The sequence below is a fragment of the Patagioenas fasciata genome, chromosome 8, assembly GCF_037038585.1.
Source record: "Patagioenas fasciata isolate bPatFas1 chromosome 8, bPatFas1.hap1, whole genome shotgun sequence".
NCBI lineage: Eukaryota > Metazoa > Chordata > Aves > Columbiformes > Columbidae > Patagioenas > Patagioenas fasciata.
The window spans coordinates 18103595-18116347 of record NC_092527.1 but is presented as its reverse complement, the minus strand read 5'-3'; the positions used below and the strand labels follow the sequence as shown (position 1 = coordinate 18116347).

Below are 12753 nucleotides of genomic sequence, written 5' to 3'. Positions count from 1 at the left end.
GCATTTTTGCTAACGGGATCAGATGAACCTGCAGCAAAACCAGATGCAAAAATTGCAAGAAAAGGGTCACTTCCTCTGAAGATCGATGTCTTCAGAATGCTGATCATCCCCTGCCTTTGGAGGAAGGGCATAGGGAAGATTACATAAGAAGTGTCATTCACATTTGCATTGAAAAAAATTGTTAAAATAAATTTGAACAATCCCAAGTTAAGCTAATATGTTTACACTTAAATACTAGGATCCCCTGTTCACTTGGGTTTTGGATTCACGCTCATATCATTCACGTTGTGCTAGCAAAAGCATCTCTTTGAATATTAAGAGAGAAAGAAGTCAAATTAGATAGGTAAAAAGTTTGCTACCGAATGTTCATCAAAAATGTACTTTTTCAGTGAAAAGCACCAAGACTTTTTTCCTAAGCAAAATAACAGAGAATTAAGGTTGGCAGCCACTACAAAATTTACAGGAAGAGACCAAGCACCTTTTTTATACAGTTTAGTTTCTGTTGCAGGTCTGGGACCTTCACTTGATCTTGTTGCACAAGATCAAAGACTGCCGTGTTGGGTCCCTGTATTTTTCACAGCAGTCTCCTTAGTTTCTAAACCAGAGCACATTTTCTAATGTCAGTGTGTTTTAAAAGAAACTGTCCATTGTGAAATGGAGGCATAAAATCTTTGAAATTACCTGGAGTCTTATACATATGACTAGAAAAGATTACAAGACTGTACTTCAACCAAGAATACACCCATACAAGATGCAACCGGGAAAGTTTTTCAAAGCTGCTTACAGTAACGTTTCCGTTCACTGGAAGGGATTGTGATATGGCCTTCCAATTTACTAGACAGTGAAAAGGGACCCTTATCTGAGGTGGAGAGGTTGGCAGCTGTCAGAGTGTATTCTGGATCTGGCAAACACTTGCCCTGCAATTCAGGTCAATATGAAGATAATGCAAAAGTTTAAAACAAGCAGATGCCCATCAGCATGTTAACAACAGATCAAACATATGGGCTGCAGTTCTCTTCAGCCGTTTCATGTTGGTTTAGCTATGGAGAAATAAAGTTAAAAGATGTTGCAGGGTGGCTTAGAAGCATGAGGGTGAAGTTTTCAGGCTTTTGTTGTTTAGCTATATTACATTTAAATTATTTTTAAAATATCCACAGAATTATATTCTTTATTTAAACACCTGGGCAACATTACTGTTTTCAGAATGATGGCCAAATCTAGCTCCAGCACGTAGTATTATAAAATAAAATGATGTATCAGGAAACTCTTGATCTGAGTGAAAGGAATCTTTCTAGTGTTTAATCAAGACTTCAATTCTACTTCGTTGCGTTTAGAAGACATGTAAGGTATGGCTGTTACTGACCTGCCAGAACCTGCCTATTCTCATTTTCTTCATCCTTTATTAGACTATGGCACCTTGGTGTTTTTTTCCAAGAAAAGCAGATAAGGTACAAGTCCTGTCTTATGATTGACAGCTATTACTAGGTATGCAGATTACAAGACAATTGACCAGCCACCAATCTGGTTCATGTTGAAGCTGACTATCTGGCATCTGAGAATAAAGCAACTGATGAAGCAGAAAAGTTAATATACACAGCAATTACCCTAACCCTAACCTAACCTAAGCTTTCAGATAACTCAATGAAAAGAACAGGATGGTCTGCCCGAAGCGTAAAAACTGAGGCACAAAACTCCTCAATGTGCCTTTAAGCTCAATGATTCATGTTTTCACCTGTTAGGTTTTCGCCACTTTCCAGTGATGCTCTTCAAAATAACAGTGATAGACTTGTTCTCCTGTTAAAGCCTCCATCCAATTAACTGCATTTCTGCTTGAAACTCTTATCACCACTGGGTCAGAAAGTTAAAAATATGTTAACAGAAAACAACATCTCACTTGTGTCCTGCAGTTGTTGAACGTCTTTAGTATTCAAGTAGGCAAGGCTTGGCAAAAACACAAAATCAAAACTCATTTCTCTCAAGGTGGGCACTTGACACTACATGTGCCAATTTTAGATAGAAAGTAAAACCTTATATAAGGACTCAACTAAACAGAGTCAAGAACAACATTAGCTATAAGCACCTTTTACACACAAGTCAAGTTATAGAAATTGACCTTTATTTAGTAATCAGTTTCTTTAACTTTTTTCTTTTTTTGATACAAAGTGACATTTTTATTTTAGTACAGAAAATCCATATCAGAACAGTACCTGTCTGTTTCAGTTGTACCACTGGAGTTTACTCTGACTTCAAACTTTAAAAAACAAACAAACAAAAAATGAGATAAACAAAAAACAACTGCTGTCCCTCACCATGAGAAGTACTTTGACTACTTATTAATCAATACCATTTCCTACTTTTAATTTTTATATATATATAGTATTATAATAGTATGGTATAATACTATGTAAAATACTATATATATATGTATTATAGTTCAAAATCTCTACAGTATTTAATTATATAAATGCTATATAAAGTATTTTGAACTATAAAATAGCATCTCTAAAACAGAATTCAAATTTAGGACCAGATCTTTCTTTGAAGAACTGTGCAAGAAAAATCCCTTTTTTAATTAAAAAAGCTACAAACAGAAGCAAAACTACAGCCTGTAGTGTAAAACTAGAAACCCTACAAACTGAAATGTTAGGAACAGTGACCAAGAAGCAGTTCTACTCCAAATGATATTTTAAAAATATTAAAATACAGTACCCAAGAAACATGGCACAAGAGACGGAAGAGACAGGTACAAAACCTGTGTTAGGAACACAGAGTCAGAAGTGCAAAAAACCAAAAATGGAACCGATACAATGGAGTTTGGTACAATAGGTAAATAAGTATTGCAACCAAAACTAAACGATCACTTATTTTTTGACAGTGAAAATACTAACAATTTAGTACCTTTCTAAAGGCTTTTAATCAAAGCCCTAAAGTTGTGGGTTCTCTTAAATAAAAACAATCTATGTGAATGCTACACACTGAAGTACAAAGCTTAAGAATTACCCTGCATAATTGCACCGACATAAGTTTTCCATATTTACAGTATTGAAAAGTGACAGAACACAGCATGCTAGGCCTAGCTTACAATTCTTCCCCGCTGGTACTTAAACCAGGCCCAACAACCAAAAATTATTATTTCTCAACACACATTAAGCTTGGATTGTTCAGATATATTATGACGTTTAAATATTAGATTCATGCATAAAACAAGAAATGATATCTTTGACAGACAAGCATTGACAGGATACAAACAGTGGTCTGCCCTGTAGAGGAGTGTAATTCCTTCTGAGCTTACTCCCAAGACGTACCAATTCAATCCCACATTATTACCTGGTTGTCAAGTCAACAACGTGCTTAGAAATGGTCACGATTGCAACTAAGAGTCACGTTGCGCATAAACAATTCACTTATATTCAGAAATTTCACTCCATTTTGGAGAGTTACCTCATTAAGTGAAAGGACACAGTTAAAAAACAAAAAACAAAACAACAAAAAAGAAAAACAAACACAAAAAGACATTCAAGTAAACAGCAACAACCAAATACTTTGAAAATATTTTTGTAAACTTGTCATTCTACAGGGTTTTGCAGCATTGTTAAGTTCATTACTCATGGACAAGTACACACAGGTCTCAACGCCTCGTGACAACCCGTCACATGTACACGTACGACATAAGAGACAAGCTTGGTGAAGTGATCTACCCCTTCCCACATGCCTCATCAGGTCTCTGCGTGTTCAGTGTTATCATTCCCCTTCACGAAACAGAAATCACTTACGGATATCTTTATAACGACACAAATGGACAGAGTCCCTTGGATAGAAAGTTAGTTGGTTATTTACATCCGCAAAGTAGTTTCACAGCAAAATAAGTCTACAGCGGGCCAGCTGGGATCCACAGGACTTTGTTTTGTTCCTGATCAACAGTTGTCATAATCTGAGTGCAAATGCTTGAAAGGGCTCCTCCCTGGACAATGCCTGGAGAAAAAGAACCCCACCACACAAATGAGACTGGAATAAGCAGTTATGACTAATTACGAAGAACAGCCTTCTACATTTTTCTGCAAAGTGTTTATCAACAGATCATAATTAACCTACTTGATTCAGTATTTGCCAGATGCATGACTCTATTAAAACAAGAAAAAGCATAAGCAGAGCAAAGAGGTCAAGCATTCAATATAAAGTTTCTTCTGCTAGCTCTTAAAACACCCTGAGAAGTCACAGAACTGATAGCCATAATCAACTAAGACAACTGTCTTCTTAGAGGCTTCCATGTACTCTTTTCAGAGGCATCAGCTGGCAAAGTCAGAACCTGCTATAATAAACCTTCTCTGTTCAGCATGTGGTGTTCAGAGTTTCATATTTATGTGGTAATATACATAGAGACTACAGTTGTAGCAACTAGACACTATTTAAAAATATTAGAAGCAAATTATGAGGCAGCTCACAGATCTTTGAGCTAAATAAAACAGCAGCAGTTGCTATTGCAATTCTTATTGTCAACTACATTCAGAGAACAAAAGGCCAACAGCAAGCAACTCCCAGAAAATCAGTTTGAAAGATAAACGGACACCTTGCATTCTGCTCTTGCTAAACGTAACCATCACAAAAAATAAAATGCCAGCACTGACACAGGAGAGGAGAATGTATTAGCTTGAAGACTTAAAAGTTGGTAAGTTCATGACTTGAGAAATACGTCAGCAAAGCCTCTGGCCTCAGCTACCACTAATGCTGGAAAAATAGAGGAAGTCTCATAAGGCTTAAGGTACAATTTCCATTTTTTAAGTGTGAATTTGATCTCGCATTAAAAAAAAAAAAAAACCACTTGACTCCGCAGTATATACTACACTTAATGATGTCATGTGAGTTTGGATACAGATGCAGGTATTGAGGAGCTCTATGAAAGGTGACAAATAGCAGTGAGGAAGTGATCCAGACTGCACATCATGCTTACAAGTTGGTACAGGAAACAAACCCAACACAAAAGAGTCACTAGTCAAAAAAAATGTACCTCATGAAACAGTCACAGAGCTCAGGTCTGAGAGAGTGTGTCATATAGCTTCATCAGGAAGCTACTATGTGCAACATGCCTATCCTACAGGCTTATTTTATGCACATCATTATAATTTCAACAAACTTAAATGTCAGTGCAGTTTGAACACCAACCCTCTCTGACTACCAGCATCTGGAAATGTTGATGACAGCTGGAGTCCACTGTCCTTGGCAGGACCAGAGGGAGGCCCTTCCCGCAGGGCATGTGAGAAGATACAAGTAGGGCCCTCTTAGACTGAGTGCTACTTTTGCTATCAGGGTGAAATTAAAATGCAACACACGACTTAACAAGGAGCAGAATATAACACGTGGTGATGCAATCTGGCCATGTGCAGGTCAAGCTCTGTGAAGGTTTAGTACGTATCATTTAAATTAACATTTGTATTACTATAATGTACCAGGTAACTGACTTTGTAGACACTGTGCAACCTCTCAGGATGAGCTGAGCTGGCTCTATACTAAATACGCCCCCTTCCTTCCCCTGCACTTGGCAGGTATGCCTCAGAACATTTCTGTAAAAACCCCATTGTTTGGGGGATGAAAAGCTGGGGTTTGGCTGGTGGAGTGGTGTTCTTTTTTATGTGGTGGTGTGGGGTTGTTTTTGTTCTTAAATTTCGTTGCCATTCACATCAGGATGGCTAGAATTTTAAATCTGCTCTTTTGAATGTACATGGAACCACACAAACATACTCTGAAATAAGCAGAGAGAGTTTTCAAACCCAGTTTTCTTTCTCTGGCAAAAATACAGTATGAACTACAACTCAAGATTCATGTAATATACTTTAGGATGTTAAAAAGGCCTCTGAAGTTGAATTTAATTATTCCAAGTTACAATACAAGCTTAATAAACCTTTGACAATGTTTTTCCTTTCTGGAAAGATGTAAAGTGTGGCTCATAAATCATTCCTTAATTTACGCTATAGGGTTTTTTTGGTTGTTGTTGTTTCTGTTTGGTTTTGTTCGATTTTTACAATTACAAAATGAAATCATATTCCTTACATGGTACAAAACTTGCAACACCATACTTCTGGTTTGTAATAAAACATTATCAGAATCTCTTTAGATTGTTAGATTCATAACATGCTAAAGCAAAAGAAAACTTAAAAGCAAGGGACAGTACTTATTATCACAAGATTTCCTCTCCCAGTAAAATAAAACACCAGAGCATGGGTTTGCCAAAAGGGAAGGTAGAATGAAAAACAAACAAACAAAAAAGCGCTCTTTGAAGGAAGATAGAACTTTTGAATTACAGTGTAAATGGATTAAATTGCCACTGTGTTCCTAGTGAAATGCGGATTAAATACTAACCTGTAAAGTACTTGCTATACTCTTGCTCTATTTTCTGAGCTGTTTCAAACTGTTCTTTGGAATGTTTTTGTGTAACTTTGTCCCTCAGGAAGATTGGGTCTTTTTGCTCTCTGCAAAGAAAAAGAAAGAAAAAAAGAAAAACTTTCTGTGAGAGTATTTTTTTTTTTTAATGGATTTGCAATTATTAACTGCAGTTGGGGGAATGTGAAAGGCTAATTAACATGCAAGCATAATCCTATGCATACAGTGCCATCTACTGTGTTTCAGCAGTATCAGCATAGTCATGAGGATCATTTCAGTGCTAACAAATTCTGTTTGTGATCAGACCAAGACAGTATTCCTTGAAAGTCCTAGAGACTGGGATGTGGTTGATTGAGAAAGAATAATAGTTCCCAGTTCATGTAAGCTGGATCATCATCTTTTATATGTATATATATATACATATATATACATATATATATTCCAGTACTCCCCACACAAAAGCTGGGCTCAAGTACCTCTCTTTTAAAGAGCTTTAAGTATCAAGCACTGAGCAAATGGAATATTTTATGTCATCTTACATATGACACATTTTTGAGACAACTGTTTTTCTATTATATATGTTGTTGGAAATAAAATTAAAAAAAATATAGAGAAATACAAGTGCAAGGGGGAAAAAAGTATTTTAATTTTGATAAAGGGCTGTAACACTCTCCTCCAAATCTGACTTGGAAGGACCAAGGAGGCAGACTGCTGTGTAGCATTTCAGAGAATGCTGCTAGAACCTGGGCTATACCAAAAGGGCTGTTCGGAAAAACCTTTGGTGCTCATGACAGACAGAGACATTGTGTCACTGCATCTTATTTTGATCACTGCTAGAAATTCTTGCTTGTCTAGTTCAATCACTCTCTGTCACTTTCCCCAAAAGGGAAATAGCCTTAATGGTCACCATTCCATTTCCAAAGGGGCTCAAGACATGACAGTTCCATTTGTCATTCAAGTGCATGATCCTACAGTGGTAATGAAATACACCACGTTGCTTTATGTCTTGCTTCTACTTTAAAGTGGTGATACTTACGTTCTTTATTAAATACATAGTTCTCAAAGTTAACTACAGATCAAGAATATAAAAAGTTTTCAACTTTCAAAATGAAGATAACACAAGTATACTGTATCTCTCCACAAAACTGTTTCTTAACACTTATCTTGGGAGATTACGCCACTTTTTGCCAAATCAATCTATCAAAATGTGTGAAGGCTTACTTAAACATTAGGGGAGGGACCAGGGTTTGTAACTCTGCGTTTTGTCCCTGGCTATATTTGAGCAGGAAATTCACAATTACTGAAAGAGCACTGCCCGAGAAGACTACACTATATACACTCCATGGGAAAGGGGGACGTTCCATGCGGTTTTCACTGGAGAATTAAGGTGGGAAAGGTGAGGTTATGAATCTATTTTTACTGCATCCATACACTTGGCCCCATTGAGAAGATTCATAATAGCTCTTTTTCACAGTCACCACTTAATCAACGATGGATCTAACCCATATCTATAGTTTAAATAAAAAGGTGAGCAGGAAAGATCTGAGTGTCTCCTGGAGTACATACAGTTTAGTCTATGTTGTCTTTGAAAGATTCACTTAACTGACATGCAACCAAAATGAAGTTAAGACTATTTACCTAACAGCAGTTTTAACGAGGATTAATTTCCACATTTTAAAGAGATTTAAGATGACTAGGATGAAAGAAACAATAAAGGTAACAAGCTTATTTTAAGCTAAAACAAATGTCCCTGAACTATAACCCTCACAGACTTACTTGATTTGTTTAGCATTTTTGTAGCGAATAAAAATTACAATAGGGTAGATATGAACACTGTGGAGCCGTTCGATGGCATGAGGAGCGATGTCAAGCAGACAATGACAATCCTAAGATCAAATGTAAATGCAAAACACTCATTCAGTTAAAGATCACAAGCGCACATGCAAATCCCCCGTTTATTCCCCTACTTAAATCATAGCAACCCAAGAGAATTTTGCCACATATATAGTATTTGGGGGCTACTGAGCAATTCGTACCCAAAGGATTTATAACAAAAGACAGAAGATGAAAAACTGCAAGAAATTCCACTCATAGTACCAAAAGCATGCATCGATAGAAATAAAAAGTATTTGAAGAACTAATGAAATGAAAACTCAGACTGAAATATATGCAATACATTTTTTCCAAATACTCATATTCATTTTCTCTTTCAGAAGTCATAAGCAAGCACATGCATTAAAGTAGTAAGACTTTCTGTGTGGTTTGACAGAAAACTATAAGCAATATACAGATTTTAATCAACATCTGTCTCTAGGATTAATACACTGTTTATGTTCTGTATGACTGCATTAAATAGAATAGTTAAAAAACTTCAATCCTCATTTCGGGGCTAGGGGTGAATCTGTGGAATCTAAGAAAATAAGTTCTACCCTTACTTAATAACACCCTAAAGCAACAGTAGTTTCTGCAAAGGTGAGCTTACATAAAATAATCCTTAAACAGTTATCTGCCAATGTGAGGTAACTTTTATTTTACTCAGTGGCCCAGGGAATGATTCTCTGAACGGCTTAAAGGAGGACAACGCTAACATAATTTCCACCCCCCCAACATAGTATGACCATACATTCAAAATTGTGCCAAGAACTACAGCATTAAAAGTAACTCACCTTTTCGGTTATCTCTTTTATTGAAGCTACAGTTGTCACATCAAAATGTCCACTCCTCCGTTTATAATCGATAAAGAGACAATCCTTCACACCCCGTTCAATGGCTTGTTGGGAAGCTTTCATAACCTCTGTTTCATAGAACCAGAAAAGATCGACTTTCATGACTATTCGAAGGCTAACAAAGCAATGCCCACAAATTCAGATTCTTGGGTTTTCTTCTATGTTTGTGCTACCATTCAGTTCACTTACATAGATGCTACTGTCATGTACCCTAAACAAGAATAAATTGGTCATATTTGTGTACTTACCCAGAGGACATCTGCAAAATTTTCCAGGGGATTCTTTGACCAACATGTCTTTCACAGCATCAAGTAAAGGTCCTAGAATAAGGACAGGCCTAGGAGAGGTGCAGTCCACTTTCTGTACACGCTGATATGCCAGACTTGCAGAATCTACACACAGAGAAAATTTACTTATAAAAGTATAAATTATTTTCCTGGCATTCATCAGATAAACAGAAGCACCCTAAATAGTAATTATGAAAACAACTCCCTTGCAAGGGATAAGGGCCTTGACAAGTACAAGAAATGGTCACTAGCCATTATGGCATTTTTCTCCTCTTACCATCCTTAATATAAATGTTTTTCTTACTGAACCTGGCTGGTGCTTCTCCCCACTCAAACTTAAAAAACAATCATTCCTATATTTTCTTAAAAGTGTAAACAAGACACCATATTTGGTTTCCCTGGTTTGGTTTGCTGAGCTCTTCCAAGAAAGTAAACATTGTAACTAACGTGATTTTTGTAGAGGAGTGAAGACAGAGAAGTGAAGATTTTTTGAGAGGTGCCCAGGATTTCTGTCTAGACTAAGCAACCTGGACAGAAATTAAATAGTTGAAAGGAAGACAAAATCATGGATCAAAAAGCAATCTCCCTCTGCAAATAAAATATTAATGCCAATAGATCTAGGAATAAACTACCAAAAATTTAAACACTCTGGCTTGTTATTTAATAATAATTAAAAAAATATTAAAAGTTATGAATGTGAATGGACATATGCTTGCCATTTGTACTCAGACTGACCAGAAACCAACATAATTTTTTAAGTGTCATGCTGCAGCCATTTAAAAATTAAAGAGAAGGCAAAGCCCTCCCAAGTATAACAAAGGTACTTGCCATCCAAGAAAGGAATTGAGTCTGTACTGATCGTATCAAGAGCCAGTAAATCTTTTCCATCTTTGGAACCACTTCGCTTGTGTTTATGCTTTCTTCTGAAGAATGACCTCCGTGCTGCTGCTGACAATGTCTTAGATGAGCTGCTTTCATCTTTAGCCTCAGACATGCTGTGTCTCCTGTAGAATTCCTGATCCATCCTATAATGAAACAGACCAACTGGCTGGCATTTAAAGTTATCTTTTATAAAATTTTTCAACAAATAATATCACTGCTGCTTCAGGAATGCACTGGAAATGCTCATCTCAAGCCTTAGAACAAATATCTTCATCACAGAAAATTAATCAGAAACAAATGTTAGAATAAATTATAAGCATCTGAAAACCTCACACTACCATAATTTCCTTAGGATTTTTATAGTAAAAATATTATAGCAACATGGCACAAGAGGTGACCACTCTGACAGGGAGGGCAAAATTCTCCAAGGCAGAAGCAGCAGTGTGCACTTACCTTCCAGTCAAGTGAGCCTCGTGCAGATGTGGAGACCCCATTCTTCCTATGAAACTGCACATTATACTCATCCTTACAAATAACTTACTAGCAATCCAAAATAACAGGTTTATTTTATGCAGTCTTATTTTATATGTGCACAAATATTTAGGCCACATAACATGTGTAAAATGTAGTTGGTTTTACTATCTATCTTCCAGTAACAAACCTATCAACGATGTGTATGGGTCTGTATGCATATATGGTACTTCCACACATTGCACATAGTACCACTGCTACCACTGTCAGGGTGAATTTCAAGTTATGACATGGAGAGAAGGGTACTGGAAGAAAAGGAACCAGAAAAACAATAATCTTAACATGGAAAAAATATTCTAATTACTGAGTGATAACTAATATGGTTTCAATAACAATGTAAAAACTCTAGTTCCTGCACATTCCTCTTAACTGCCCTACCAACATTCTAAGATTGTGAAGGATGCACAGTCTTATAACATCACTGTCCACAGACAACTAAAACCACTGATGGCTCCCAAGAACAACTGTGATAACCTTGGAATCAAGGATATATTTTTGCTGCAGTTACTCTCATTTTTGTTATTGAATTACAGAACTTCATAGAATGGTTTGGGTTGGAAGGGACTTTAAAGATCATCTAGTTCCAACCTCCATACCATGGACAAGGACACCTTATACTAGACCAAGTTGCTCAAAGCCCAATCCAGCCTGGCCTGGGCATCCACATCTTCTCCAGGCAGCCTGTTCCAGTGCCTCACCACCCTCATGGTAAAGAATTTCTTCCTTACATCTAATCTAAATCTACCCTCTTCCCATTAAAAGCCATTAGCCCTTGTCCTATCACTATGGGTCCTTGTAAAAAGTCCCTCTCCAGCTTTCTTGTAGGTCCCCTCTATGTATTGGAAGGCTGCTATAAGGTCTCCCTACTAAAAGGTCTCCAGGCTGAACAACCCCACCTCTCAACCCTTCTTGATAGGAGAGATGCTCCAGCCCTCTGATCACCTTCATGGCCCCCCTTTGGACTCGTGATCCAACAGGTCCATGTCCTTCTAATGCTGGGGGCCCCAGAACTGGACACAGTACTGCAGGTGAGGTCTCACAAGAGTGGAGTAGAAGAGGAGAATCACCTCCCTCGACCTGCTGGTCACACTTCTTTTAATGCAGCCCAGAATACAGTTGGCTTTCTGGGCTGCAAGCACACATTGCCAGGTCATGTTGAACTTCCCATCAACCAACACCCCAACCAATCCTTCTCCTCAGGGCTTCCCTGAATCCACTCTCTGCCCAGTCTATGTTTGTGCTGGGGATTACACTGACCCATGGGCAAGACCTTGCATGTGGCCTTATTGAACTTCATGAAGTTTGCACAGATCCACCTCCTGAGCCTGTCAAGGTCCCTCTAGATGGCATCCCTTCCATCCAGTGTGTTGACCGCCTCTCACACAGTGTGGTGTCATTGGAAAACCTGCTGAGGGTACACTGAATCCCACTGTCCATGTTGCTCACAAAAAAGTTAAACAGCACTCGTCTCAATTATTTATCACTACACTCATCTATGTATCATTTCCATTTTTAGTTAACTATTTATTAGCATTGAAAACAACTTGATAGAGCAATATATTTAATTCAATGTTATTAAAATATGCCATCCCTAAAATGACATGTCTAAGAATTATTATCTCCCAGAAAGAATAAAAGCAAACAAGTCTTTTTTTATCACTCCTCACTAGTCAGACTTTTAGAGACCATAAGATAAATACTGTAACTGAGGTCACTCACATATATTTACTTGGAATCTGTCCTCTTTCCAGCCTCTGAGCATTCTCATCTAGCTGCCAAGCCATCCAGCAACCAAAGTTTCCCTGTGGTAGAGTGTCATCAACATATAAAATGTCATCCTTCTTAAAGCTTAAATCCTGTTCCACCTCTGCCAGACGGTCATAAAGTGCTCTGGAAAGGAAGACATAAATAGGCTCTGCAACTGATCTTCACCAACTCAAGGGAAGAACACG

The 12753-nt window shown here is 37.5% G+C and overlaps 1 protein-coding gene across 4 annotated transcripts in view; it reads right to left on the bottom strand.

Moving 5' to 3' along the window:
- Positions 1-2094: 2094 nt before the first annotated feature.
- DLG5 (discs large MAGUK scaffold protein 5) overlaps positions 2095-12753 on the bottom strand; it is a 107956-nt gene continuing 97297 nt past the window's right edge. For 3 of the 4 annotated variants that reach the window (XM_065843388.2, XM_065843389.2, XM_071811776.1), the window contains 7 exons: positions 12521-12691; positions 10217-10413; positions 9350-9493; positions 9042-9169; positions 8152-8261; positions 6355-6464; positions 2095-3972 (listed from right to left, as the gene is read on the bottom strand). In XM_065843388.2, the coding sequence (XP_065699460.1) occupies positions 3869-3972; positions 6355-6464; positions 8152-8261; positions 9042-9169; positions 9350-9493; positions 10217-10413; positions 12521-12691 (964 nt within the window). In that variant the 3' untranslated portion in view covers positions 2095-3868. The remainder of the gene's footprint in view (positions 3973-6354; positions 6465-8151; positions 8262-9041; positions 9170-9349; positions 9494-10216; positions 10414-12520; positions 12692-12753) is intronic. The other variant, XM_071811777.1, reaches the window with a different exon arrangement.